We start from the raw sequence: 14,236 nt of genomic DNA, 5'->3' as shown, positions 1-14,236 counted from the left end.
AGAAAAGGGCCCCTCAAATATCTATTATCATTTAGCTACCTTCATACTACCATTTTAAAACTACTGTCTGTATTCATCGAGAAGACAGACCAAGTGCCGAGCAGGAAAGGATGAAAAGGAAAGACTGAGGGTAACAGCAGAACTCCCTGCCCACTGTCATGAACAACTTGGCTTTAGCTCCAATTTGTGTATTCAAGTCAGCACAACTAATGCTATGACTTTAACTTCCCCCAGACACTTTAGAAGTCAGAACAGCAAATAAGTGTTCTGACTCAAGTGTGCTCTTTGAGGGGCTTCATCCCCTATTACAATCAGTTTATCAAAATATTCTTTCCAACTCTGCATGACATTGTCCCCAGAGCAATTGTATGAAATACAACTATGTACATCTCACTAGATTTCCAGTGATGTCAGTATTCCAGTAGGAGTTAGCATTCCTATAAATGTGGCCACCCCCTTTTCCTAGCTCTGGGTTGAAGTACCTTAAGAAACTCATGACTGCCTAACGCACTTTTATTTCCTTGTCTATTTGTACTGTACGGATTAGGAACTGTCTTCATAATAGCAGGGGTTGGTTGCCACTTTAGACTGGCTTATGAAAGCCAGCTCTCTTCTAACGTGTACACAAAGAATGTCTCCTAAATGAGCTCCCAGAGATTTCCCTGATCATGAAAACTTACTGAGGTGGCAGCATATTCAAGTGCCCCAAATAATACCATCAACAAATCTGTAAACTCTTACCTGTTTTTCAAAGGATAATTACTATTATCCTCATTTTATGGATATGGAACATGACACCAGTGATGTAATGAATTTCCTAAAGCCATTCAGATTATTAGTGGCCACTCAGTGCCAGGGCAAGAATTATAAAAAAGTCAAGTTTCCTACCAGACTATGGCTGTAGAATCATCTAAAACCAGAACTCTTGAGAATTTTCTAGTGTGGCTTGACACAATTCAAACAATAAACTAGACCAATGTGAACAAAGAGTCAACTGCGCTGAGAACAGAATGGATTTAGTAAGATAGCAGAGTTCTAACACTTTATAAAGAGCCCTAAGATTTCAGTGGCATAGGACTCCTAAAAAGAACGGCTAACTTATAAGACATAAAACTGGGTAGAGATATCAACTGCACAGTCAAGAGTCACAAAACAGTCACAGGTTCTCAAATTAACTCAAGGAAAGTTACTAAAAACAAAACAAAACAAAAATAACCAACTTTAGGAAATAGACTTGATAAATTACGATTTGTGAGAACATATTGTTGTAAGAGCAATCACTTCCCTGCTAAAAAACTTAAAAAATGTAGTTTAAAAAAGCCAACAAAGGAAGTAAAACAGTATACCAAGGAAGGTAAAAGAGGAACAAAGGAACAATAACAAAACCACACATATAGAAAAAACAATAAAATGGTACATATCAACAAATAATATCAATAATTACACTGAAGGTCAATGAACTGAACATCTCCAATCAAAAGGCAGAGATTGTCAGACTGGATAAAAAAGCAAGATCTGACCATATACTGTTTCTCAGAGGCATGTTTTTTATTTAAAGACACAAATATCTTGTTAAGTGAAATAACGGAAGAAGATATAACATACAAACAGTATGAGAGCTGTCACGGCTATAATAATATCAGGCAAAATAGATTTTAAGAAAAGAAATACCACTAGGGGCAAAGAAAAACATTTTATGATAAGTAGAAATACAAATGCAAGCACTTTAAATGAATACATATTTAAAAACAGGGCCCCAAAACATATAAAACAGAAACTGACATAATTGAAAGGAAAATAGACAATTTAATAAATTATACCCGTAGATTTCAATATCCCACTCTCAGTAACTGACTGAACACCTAAAGGAAAGGGCTACAAACATAAATGACCTAACATTTAAAATTTTTTAATGTTTATTTATTTTTGAGAGTGGAAGAGAGACAAAGCATGAGTGGGGAGGAGCAGAGAAAGAGAGAGGCACAGAATCTGAAGCAGGCTCCAGGGTCTGTGCTGACAGCAGAGAGCCCGATACGGGGCTCGAACTCATGAACCATGAGATCATGACCTGAGCCGAGGTTGGATGACACTTAACTGACTGAGTCACCCAGGCGCCCCAAATGACCTAACACTTATAGAACATTCCACCCAACAGCAGCAGAATATGCCATTTTTAAGCACACATGGAACATACAGAGAAAAAAAGAAATTCCAGGACAGACCATATGCTAAGCTATAAAAATGTCTTCATGAATTTAAAAGGATTTAAAATGGTTTAAGTATGTTCTCTAACCAGAATGGAATTAAATTTAAAAAAATCAACTACAGGAAGATATTTGAAAAATTCCCATACTGGGAAATAAAATAACAGAATGGTAAAACTGTGATGATTCTAAGATTTTACCCTAGCTGCAAGCTAAAAAGTTAACTTGCCACATATTTATGGATGCTAGAAGAACACATAAAACTCCTAGGACAGGGATATAGGACCTTTTTTTTTCTTCTTTACAACAATACCAGGAGCCAGAGAATCACTATTTTGGGGCCAGTTTCCCAAGCCCCAGCTCCCACATGCAAGACAAAGAAGACCAGATGACCCATGCACATGTATAACAGGAGGGGGAGACTGGAGGCTATGAAACATGCATCTCTTATGATGGCAGCAGGCATCACTGCCCACTGCTGAGGACAAAGAGAATATCTCTACCTTCTGTGGTTGTTCATGGTACAAACATCTTTTAAAAGATAGGCCCAAACAGGGGCGCCTGGGTGGCGCAGTCGGTTAAGCGTCCGACTTCAGCCAGGTCACGATCTCGCGGTCCGTGAGTTCGAGCCCCGCGTCGGGCTCTGGGCTGATGGCTCGGAGCCTGGAGCCTGTTTCCGATTCTGTGTCTCCCTCTCTCTCTGCCCCTCCCCCGTTCATGCTCTGTCTCTCTCTGTCCCCCAAAAAAATAAATAAACGTTGAAAAAAAAAAAATTTAAAAAAAAAAAAAAAAAAAGATAGGCCCAAACAAAGGCAGTCAGTTCCACTGCTCAGAAAATGTGCAGAAACACAAGTTCCATGCAGAATTACCCCCCAAGACAAACTTCTAAATAAAGAACAGACTAGGGATGCCTGGGTGGCTCAGTCAGTTAAGCCAGGTCATGATCTCACGGCTCGGGAGTTCAAGTCCCAGCCACAGACTCCTCACTGACAGTGCAGAGCCTGCTTGGGTTCTCCTTCTCCCTCTCTCTCTGCCCCTCCCCTGTTCATATGTTCGCATGCTTTCTCTCTCTCAAGAATAAATAAAATTTTTAGAAAACTTAAAAAAGACTAAAGATATTACAAAGGAAACTAGACATTTTCAAAAACTGAGTAATAAAAACACGTGTCAAAATTTATGGAATCAAACTAAAGCAGTGTACAGGGCAAAATTCTTAGCTTTAAACACCTGTATTAGAAAAGGCAAAAAGGTCACAATGAAAAACTCTCAACCAACTACGAACATAATGGAACTTCCTCACCCTGAGAAGGACATCTATGAAGAAACCTACAGCTAACATACTTAATGATGAAAAACTGAATGATTTCCCCCTATAATCAGAAACAAGGCAGAAGTATCTGTTCTAAACACTTTTATTCAACAATATACTGGTTCTAACCAGTCAGTGCAAAAAGCCAGGTTGGGGGGGTGAGAATCCATATTGAAAAGGAAAAGTAAAACTGTCTTTACTCTCAGATGACATGATCCGATATGTAAAATATCTTAAAGAATCTACAAAAAAAAAACTACTAGAACACATGACTTTAAACCACAAGATACAAAAATATACATAGAGCAAAACTAAACAACAGTTAAACGTTTATGTGGCAGCAATGAACAATCCAAAAATGAAATTAAGACAATTCCAATCACAACAGCATCAAAAAGAGTAAAATACTTGGGAATAAACTTAACAAAGTAAGTATAAGACCTGAATGCTGATTTCTCAAATATAACAAAAACATGTTCATATGGACAAAATTTAGTAAGTTGGACTTCAAAAAAATGTCAGACTTTTGGCTTTCAAAAGATAACATTTTTTAAATGAACAAACCACACTGGTAAGAAACATTTACAAATTACATATCAGATATAGGAGCTGTATCCAAAATAAAAAACAATTATAGCTCAATATAAGGTAAACATCTCAACTTAAAAATGAACATAAGATTTGAATAAGCATTTCACCAAACAGGATATGTGGATTGCTAACAAGAACATGAAAGCATGCTTGATATCATTGGTCATGAGAGAAATGCAAATAAAAATCACCTTCAGATAAACTACACATCCACTAGCACAGCTATAATTGGAACTGGTAATACCATGTATTGGCAAAGACAGAAACCACAGTTCTCATACATTGCTGGTGGATATGGCACAGCCACTTTGGCAGCTTCTTAAAGTTAAACATAAACTTACTATGACCTAGCAATTCCACTCTTAGCATCTACCCAAGAGAATGAAAATATCCAGATGAAGACTTGTACATGTATGTTCATAACAGCATTGTTTACAATAGCCCAAACTGAATTTCCTGGCTTTTCTATACTAACAAATATCTCTCTCTGAAATGATGTCTCACGTGTAGTATCTTCAAGGTCCATCATTAATCACAGTCATCTGTTCACCCAATGGTCACATACTGGCAAGTGGATAAACAAAATATGGTATATCCATACAACAGAATACTATTCAGTAATAAAAATGAATGGAATATGTATATATGCTTCTACAAGGATGAATCTCAAAAGCATTTTACTCGGTAAAAGAAGCCAGGTATAAAAAACATTACATTGTAGGATTCTATTGATATGCAATATCTAGAAAAGGGAAATCTATGGAGACGGAAATTAAATGAATAACTGCCTGGAGATAATGGTGGTTGCGGAGATGGGCTGTAAACAGGCATGAGGGACTTTCCGGGGTGTTGGGAATCTCTGAAAGTGGGTAATGGGACAGATGCCCCACTCTACAATTTGCTGGATATTACTGAATTGAACACTTACAGTGTGTTCCTCCCCGGCAATTAAGTTGCCCAAATTATTGCCAAAATATGCATTTATTTGTGCTATTGTAAAGAAATTAAATAAAGTGAATAAGGAATGCACATAGGAGAAAAGTCAATCTTTAAATATCTTTTCTACCGTATCCATGATGTGTTTCCTTCCTGTGACTGCCCTACTTATAGCTCCCTTAGCAGAAGTAAATGAAACCCTAGAGAGTTGAGGGATATAAAAGCAATGATGGGGGCGCCTGGGTGGCGCAGTCGGTTAAGCGTCCGACTTCAGCCAGGTCACGATCTCGCGGTCCGTGAGTTCGAGCCCCGCATCAGGCTCTGGGCTGATGGCTCAGAGCCTGGAGCCTGTTTCCGATTCTGTGTCTCCCTCTCTCTCTGCCCCTCCCCCATTCATGCTCTGTCTCTCTCTGTCCCAAAAATAAATAAACGTTGAAAAAAAAAATTAAAAAAAAAAAAAAAAAAAAAGCAATGATGAACTCTGGCATAAATGTCTTCCTCACTAGGAACCTGTGGTTCTCACAAACAATTCACAGTCAACCAGGAGAAGGTATTATCAACGTTTTTCCATCCATACGCTACTGCCAAGTCTCACTTCTTACGTTTATCAAAGGACTCTAGTCTCCTAGCCTGGATGTGTTTAAAGCATTGCCCCACAAGTAGTTTTTATACTACACTTGTGCTAGCCCTTGGCTCTTAGTTAGCCTATCAACAAATCACAGCATGTGGTAACACTTAACTATATACTTACCAAAAGAAATGTGCGGATTGTTCTTATTTTGTTAAGTTCAAGAAGCAATTTTTGGGCCTTCTCATGGTTACTACAGTATTCATCATAGATACGAAACTTGTCTTTCTGTGAATTCGAGTAAGGATAAGTTAGAGTCATTTTATTAGCCATTTTAAGATACTAACTCTGGGTGATGTTTATGAACAAACTTATAGTGTTTACTATATTTTGGGAGCTCTACTGTGTGTATATATATAAATACATTCTATTCATTGATTTTCTCTGACCCATAAAGAATACCCTAAGGAAAAGGATAGGTTATATTAACCAGACTCCAATATGATGTATGCAGTAAGAAGTAAATGAACTAAATGGTAGCAATTACAGAGAAGAGAGTACTTAGCTTTACTGAGAGGACTCAGGTATAGCTTTAAAAAAGAAAAAAAAATAGTATCTGTGCAAGGTCCAGAGAGATGAATCCATCATTCCCAGGCAGGGAGAGAGAAGGAAGCTTTTGGGATAGAGGGAAAAGCATGTGCCAGATTATATAGGAATAAAGAAACGTAGTACCCTGCGGTTCATATGCACCAATCTGGACAGTCGTGTTTAAGAGGGACACAGACAAACAGGAAAATACTCAGCAACAGGTGACTAAGATAACAAGTGATAATGGACTGTGAAGACACTACATATGAGAGGTCAGTTCAAAAAGAGGTATTTGTTAGTATAGTAAGGAAATGGTAGCTACTTTCAGATAGCTGTTTTATTGTAAAGGATTTACAACTCTAAACATAAAACTGGGACCACTGGGTAGAAACTGCAAGGGCACTGATGGGCAGTGGGTAGGCAGATTCAAGATTAACATAAAGATTTTTTCTTTTTTTTTTTTTTTTTGGTCTTTTAAAAAAAATTTTTTTTAATTTAGATCCAAATTAGTTAGCATATAGTGTGCAACAATGATTTCAGGAGTAGATTCCTTAGTTCCGCTTACCCATTTATCCCATCCCTCCTCCCACAACCCCTCCCATAACCCTCAGTTTGTTCTCCATATTTATAAGTCTCTTCTGTTTTGTCCCCCTCCCTGTTTTTATATTATTTTTGTTTCCCTTCCCTTATGTTCATCTGTTTTGTCTCTTAAAGTCCTCATATGAGTGAAGTTATATGATTTTTTTCTCTAATTTCACTTAGCATAATACCCTCCAGTTCCATCCACATAGTTGCAAAGCATAAAGATTTTCTAATGATTAGAGCTGTCACTGAAAGTGGTCAAGCAGAAAAAAACGTAAACAACCTTCATATTTGCTACAAAGGGATACTTTCAAAAAGGGAGTCTTTTCACCATCATGATCTCTAAGTATCCTTCCATCACTAGATTTTTCTCCAAGTGGCCATGATTCGTATCTATCAAAGCAGTACCAATAAGAGGAAGACACAGAAAATGTGTTGATCTATATTAGAATAGGAGTATATCCTCTAAAATTTCAAAGACAGGCATCTGGAAAGCAACACTGAGTGTTATTTTATACAGCCAGTAGAAAATGTATTGAATTACTTATTTCAAGAGATGATATGACCCAGAATGAAACAAGCTTCAGAAATAGTTGAGTAAATTCACAGATGACAGATTCATAGTGTGTTACTGAGGAAATGGATGTCAGAGTGCAAGATTCCCATGTGCAGGAATGGACTGAAAGAGCAAATACTCCAGCTGGCAGAAGATTTGAATTCTTTCATGAAAAGGAACAGTCTGGATTAAGTGGACACAAACATGCGTGGTTTCCAGTCATGCCCAAGGAAAGCACAGCTTGATCTTGCTATGTCCAAGGAGCTTCTCCTTTTAATATAATTATCTTTATGAAATATATCCTGATTATTAAAAAAACATATGCAGAGTCTGCTCACTACACATAGAAATATAGATCTAGAAACTACATATGGTTACCTTTATAAAAGTTAAATAGGAATAAAAACTTTTTTTAATGTTTATTTATTTTTGACAAAGAGACAGAGCACAAGTGGGGGAAGGGCAGAGAGAGAAGCAGACACAGAATCCGAAGCAGGCTCCAGGCTCCGAGCTGTCAGCACAGAGACTGACATGGGGCTCAAACTGACGAGCTGTGAATCATGACCTGAGCTGAAGTCTGATGGTTAACTGACTAAGCCACCCAGGCGCCCCAAAGGTTAAATAGAAATAAAAACAAACAAAAACTGGGGCATCTGGGTGGCTCTTGGTTAAGCATCTGACTCTTGGTTTTGGTTCGGGTCATGATCTCATGGTCTGTGGGCTCGAGTCCCACGTTGGGCTCTGCACTGACAGTGCGGAACCTGCTTGGGATTCTCTCTCTCTCCCTCTCTCTGCTTGTGCTCTCTCTCTCTCTCTCAAAAATAAACAAACTTAAAAAAAAGAAATCAAAATAAACAAAAATTGATTTCTTTGACAAAACACTTTGATATTTTTAAATAAAACATTAATTATATAGCATTTTGATACATAAATGGATTCAGATTGGTATTCTGAAAATAAGCATCAGTGGAATATATATACAGCAGTACTATTTTTATTTTTAGTATGAATGCCCTCAGTTCTAAAAACAATTTTCATTTTCAGGTGACTTTTTACTTTGCAAATTGACTGCACAAATAATTTCAACTGCCGTGTCCAGAGGGATGGAAATGATCACACAATCATGACGTATGATTTGAAACACCAGAATACTGACTGGCTATTCTTCTGTACGTACGGCTCAGTACGACCTTCTGAAGAACCATCCTTGAGAAAAACTCAGATTCAGGCATATGTGTACCTAGAGTGAATAGGTTTGTCCACCCGCAGGTTTGTCACCAGTCGATTAAAACGGGAACATTCTGACTAACAAAAGGCTCATCATGCCATTATAAGAGTAAGGATTTTCTGCCTCAAAAGGGAAATGCTCTATGTTTGAGAGAAACATAAAAATCCATTCATTATGAACAGCCTGAATATTCATTAGAATTCAAAGCTACAGAGCATGCGAAGAACTAACTTGTTGGGGAAAAGAAAAGGCTGTTTATTCTTCACTGAATAAAATGGATGATGTGAGGCCCTCACCCCTTTCTGGCTCTAAGTGGAAGATTTCATTGGCCTTAAAAGACCCCAAACTTTTGGTGTCACATTTTGCTTCTAATGCTGAATTCCCACATTCCCTTGTGCCAAACGCTAGACCTTAAAATCTAGGGGGAAAGAGCTTTTAAAATAAACAGAAATTTATCCTACAAAGTGAAGAAAGCAGGTTCCCACTTCTTGCTGAGCATTAGGTTCTGGATGTAGGCATTCTTCCACGACTTTTAAAAATTCCTTATGTACTGAAAGGATATCTTCAATGTTTGAGAACAGCATCTGCAAAACATGTAAGTGCAATAGTGAAGCAGGTTAAAAACAAAAACAACTAAAAAAAAAAACCAAACAAACAAAACAAAAAAAAACCAAAAAACACACAAGTCCGTAAGAGTACAGTATTCTATTTCCAAGCTGAAAACTTCAGGGCATAGCAAGCCATTCAGCAGAGTGCCAATTTTGTCTGGACATCCTCTCCACCCCCACACAACTCTGGGAATCAGGAACCTATTCCTGGCTCTCAGGAAAAGCCTAAGTGACTAAATCCAAGCAGGACAGTCCCCACCCTATTAGCGAAAATGGGCGGCAGGTAAAATTGTGCAGGCGGATTTGCTGGCAGGCTGTGTGGGACAAGGGTTTCTTTGCTCTCTAGAAAGGCATCCTGGAATGGACCGCCCTTTTCCCCCCTCTGGAAAGGTGCTGTGTCCGGAAGTGACAGCTGGGACAGCTACAAGGTCATTTTGCAGCTGCGGGAGGAGCCAGTCCACAGCCAAGCTGATAACCTGGATGTCAAAGTGAAGAGCTACAGAGAACCTGACAACCTTACTGACCTCCCCGAGCCACAGGTCCTGAACCTTTTCTTCTGTCTGGAGTTTCCCAATAGGAGAGACAAAGCATCCTCAAGCCATCTGAATAATACAGACACTTGTCTTTTGCTTTCCACCAAAAACACACAAACTAAAATACTCCCACGGTGAGGAGAATTGGAAAGTTAGTATTTAATTTATGAAAAAAATACTCGGAAGGGCCTAAAAAATCCTTGGATGTTTTTCTATTTTTAGTAAAGTAAAACAGCAAATCAGCACCAAAAATAAATATCAACGATGATTTATAGAACTTAAATGAGTAATAACAATAGTACAATTAATTTTCATTTATCTCCTCCCTCTTTACAAACCTCCCCATAATTTTCCTTCCTTGCAGCTTAACAGGAAATTCTTATCCATTTGTTTCTGAGTCGACGATATTATGCGAACTTTTTCTGCACCAATGAACCACCCAAATCATTTGTTCTTTAGAGATCAGAGACTGGAAGTTGCATCTGTCCACCTCTTGCCTTCTTCTTACACACACAACTCTGCTCCCTCCCTCTCACGGACTCTGCGGTTCTCAGTCTGGGTTTGTTTTCCTTCCTTTTTTCAAACTGCCCAAAGGCCTTGGCAAAAAAAAAAAAAAAAAAAAAAGTCTCCATGTCTTCTTTGTCATCATCATAACCCTCTGTTTCTTTTCCCGACATCGTTTCCCTTTTTCTCAGCGTCACCCACACAAGTGCCTGGCACAGAGCTTCTACTGGTACCGGTAAGCTGAAGAACACTCAAGTAACATCCCACAGATAAAATCTTATCTGAGGAGAATGTGTGCTTGTGTTGAGGGCAAACTGCAACTCCTCACCTTCACTGTTTCTTCTGTTACATTTTTGTCAATTTTTGATGCGGCGCACTGGTTCATCCGGTGTAAGAACGCCTGCATGGAACAAAAAAAAGGTATTGTGAAGGTGACATTAGCTTAATAAAACAACAGGGTGTTGAAGAGAACTAATTCTGTTTTACAGGAAACCAAAGTTTAAAACTCTAATAACTATTGAATATAATAGTTTTGTTGTAAAAGGTTAAACTCTTGTTCACTGTGGTTCCTACCTGGGGATTTTATCCTTCATTTGGGAGCAAGACCAAAAGTGACCATGTATATATGAATTTAAATTTATCCACCAGGATCTCAATGTTCTGTGGTAAACACTTAAGAGTCCAATGTTTTGGGGGAGCCTGGGGGGCTCAATCAGTTAAATGTCCGATTCTTCATTTTGGCTCAGGTCACGATCTCACGATTTGTGAGATGGAACCCCACAATGAACTCTCAGCTGACAACGGGGAGCCTGCTTGGGATTCTCTCTCTCTCCCTTTCTCTCTGTTCCTCTGCCACTTACACATGAGCACTTTTGTGTGCTCTAAGTAAATAAATACACGTAAGGGAAAAAAAGAGTCAAATGTTTCCTAAACTTCTAAGTCTTATGAAGCACAAGAACAAACTCTAATGAAAAATGAGATTTCTCATAAAAAACAAAGGGTCAGAAATCCCATTGACCTTTTTGGCACTGAGAGAGATTGAAAGAAGGAGGTAGAGAGGAAGAGATAGAGATAGTCAGTGAAAGAGCAAGAGAGAAAGTGACTCTTCAAGAAGGAATGGAGGGATTTCTCTTCCTCTCTTACTCCCTCCCCCAAGTTTTAGAAAGACGGATTTGGTATTCCTGGGATCAGGTCAGGGCCCTCCATAGCCCTATGGTAGGCAAATAAGTTCATTAGTATTTCAAAGATCTGGACTCTTCTTGACAAGTCATTAAGCTTGGACTCATGACTAAATACACTATTATTTTTGCAAAGGAAAAAAGCAGAAAGAGTTGTTTACACTGGGTCTTAAAAGAGAAGGTTTGGAAGGAAAAAGAGAAGTGACTTTCCATCCAGAAAATCTGGTTTGTGTCTTTAAGACATCGTTCATTAACTATCTAGTGATCAGGTGAGATCATTGCCTTCCCTGTTTGTCTTAAGAACTTCAGCCACTACCTGCCAAGTCAGGGTCTGACTGAATAGCCCACCAATCCCCAGAATACACAGAGGCTCCAAGGAGTCTCTGGAAACTACATCAAAAAAATGAAGACTGGGGCACCTGGGTGGCGCAGTCGGTTAAGCATCCGACTTCAGCCAGGTCACGATCTCGCGGCCCGTGAGTTCGAGCCCCGCGTCAGGCTCTGGGCTGATGGCTCAGAGCCTGGAGCCTGTTTCCAATTCTGTGTCTCCCTCTCTCTCTGCCCCTCCCCTGTTCATGCTCTGTCTCTCTCTGTTCCAAAAATAAACGTTGAAAAAAAAATTAAAAAAAAAAATGAAGATTAAGGTTAAGAATCCCATTTTAATGTTTATTTATTTATTTTGAGAGAGAGAGACAGAGACAGAGGCAGAGAAAAAAGGGAGAGAATCCCAAGCAGGCTCCCACTGCCAGTGCAAAGCCCAACATGGGGCTTGATCCCACAAACTGTGAGATCATAACCTGATCTGAAACCATGAGTTGGATGCTTAACTGAATAAGCCACCCAGGCACCCCAAGAATCCCATGTTTGACCTGGTATACTTACAAAGATTTAAGAGACTAAGACAACCCAGTATTGTTCAAATGTTCCAAAGTTACCATCCTCAAGACATTGCTAGTAAGAGTATAAAATGGCACATTTGGGGGGAAGAAGATGGCGGCGTAGGAGGACGCTGGGCTCACCGCGCATCCTGCTGATCACTTAGATTCCACCTACACCTACCTAAATAACCCAGAAAACCACCAGAAGACTAGCAGGACGGAGTCTCCGGAGCCAAGCGCAGACGAGAGGCCCACGGAAGAGGAGAGGGTAGGAAGTGCAGCGAGGCGGTGCGCGCTCCATGGACTGGCGGGAGGGAGCCGGGGCGGAGGGGCGGCTCGCCGGCCAAGCAGAGCCCCCGAGTCTGGCTGGCAAAAGCGGAGGGGCCGGACGGACGGAGTGTGTTCCGAAAGCAAGCGCGACCTAGCGTCTGGGAGGTCATAAGTTAACAGCTCTGCTCAGAAAGCGGGAAGGCTGGAGGACAAAGGGAGGGAGAGCTGCTGAGCCCCCGGATGACAGAGCTCAGTTTGGTGGCGAACAAAGGCGCTCAGCAGCGCCATCTCCCTCACCCATCCCCCAGCCAAAATCCCAAAGGGAACCAGTTCCTGCCAGGGAACTTGTTCGCTCCCCGCAAACACCCAACTCTGTGCTTCTGCGGAGCCAAACCTCCGCCAGCGGATCTGACTCCCTCCCGCTGCCACAGGGCCCCTCCTGAAGTGGATCACCTAAGGAGAAGCGAGCTAAGCCTGCCCCTCCTGCCCCCGAGCACCTTGCCTACCCACCCCAGCTAATACGCCAGATCCCCAGCACCACAAGCCTGGCAGTGTGCAAGTGGCCCAGACGGGCCACGCCACCCCACAGTGAATCCTGCCCCTAGGAGAGGGGAAGAGAACGCACACACCAGTCTGACTGTGGCCACAGCGGTGGGCTGGGGGCAGACATCAGGACTGACTGTGGCCCCGCCCACCAACTCCAGTTATACACCACAGCACAGGGGAAGTGCCCTGCAAGTCCTCACCACTCCAGGGACTATCCAAAATGACCAAACGGAAGAATTCCCCTCAGAAGAATCTCCAGGAAATAACAACAGCTAATGAGCTGATCAAAAAGGATTTAAATAATATAACAGAAAGTGAATTTAGAATAATAGTCATAAAATTAATCGCTGGGCTTGAAAACAGTATAGAGGACAGCAGAGAATCTCTTGCTACAGAGATCAAGGGACTAAGGAACAGTCACGAGGAGCTGAAAAGCGCTTTAAAGGAAATGCAAAACAAAATGGAAACGACGACAGCTCGGATTGAAGAGGCAGAGGAGAGAATAGGTGAACTAGAAGATGAAGTTATGGAAAAAGAGGAAGCTGAGAGAAACAGAGATTAAAAAAATCCAGGAATATGAGGGGAAAATTAGAGAACTAAGTGATACACTAAAAAGATATAATATATGCATAATTGGTATCCCAGAGGAGGAAGAGAGAGGGAAAGGTGCTGAAGGGATACTTGAAGAAATTATAGCTGAGAACTTCCCTGAACTGGGGAAGGAAAAAGGCATTGAAATCCAAGAGGCACAGAGAACTCCCTTCAGACGTAACTTGAATCGATCTTCTGCACGACATATCATAGTGAAACTGGCAAAATACAAGGATAAAGAGAAAATTCTGAAAGCAGCAAGGGGTAAACGTGCCCTCACATATAAAGGGAGACCTATAAGACTCGTGACTGATCTCTCTTTTGAAACTTGGCAGGCCAGAAAGAATTGACACGAGATTTTCAGGGTGCTAGACAGAAAAAATATGCAGCCAAGAATCCTTTATCCAGCAAGTCTGTCATTTAGAATAGAAGGAGAGATAAAGGTCTTCCCAAACAAACAAAAACTGAAGGAATTTGTCACCACTAAACCAGCCCTACAAGAGATCCTAAGGGGGACCCTGTGAGACAAAGTCCCAGAGACATCACTACAAGCATAAAACGTACAG

At 40.4% G+C, this 14,236-nt stretch overlaps 1 protein-coding gene across 1 annotated transcript in view; it reads right to left on the bottom strand.

The window, feature by feature from the left end:
* Positions 1–14,236, bottom strand: part of PREX2 (phosphatidylinositol-3,4,5-trisphosphate dependent Rac exchange factor 2) — a 295,413-nt gene that overhangs the window by 210,787 nt on the left and 70,390 nt on the right. The window contains 3 exon segments of the mRNA XM_043601163.1: positions 5,792–5,896; positions 9,024–9,146; positions 10,536–10,607. Of these exon segments, the coding sequence (XP_043457098.1) occupies positions 5,792–5,896; positions 9,024–9,146; positions 10,536–10,607 (300 nt within the window).

This window comes from Prionailurus bengalensis, chromosome F2 (assembly GCF_016509475.1).
Source record: "Prionailurus bengalensis isolate Pbe53 chromosome F2, Fcat_Pben_1.1_paternal_pri, whole genome shotgun sequence".
Classification (NCBI taxonomy): Eukaryota; Metazoa; Chordata; class Mammalia; order Carnivora; family Felidae; genus Prionailurus; species Prionailurus bengalensis.
The sequence above is the reverse complement of the archived record's forward strand: the minus strand, read 5'-3'. Positions and strand labels throughout refer to the sequence as shown.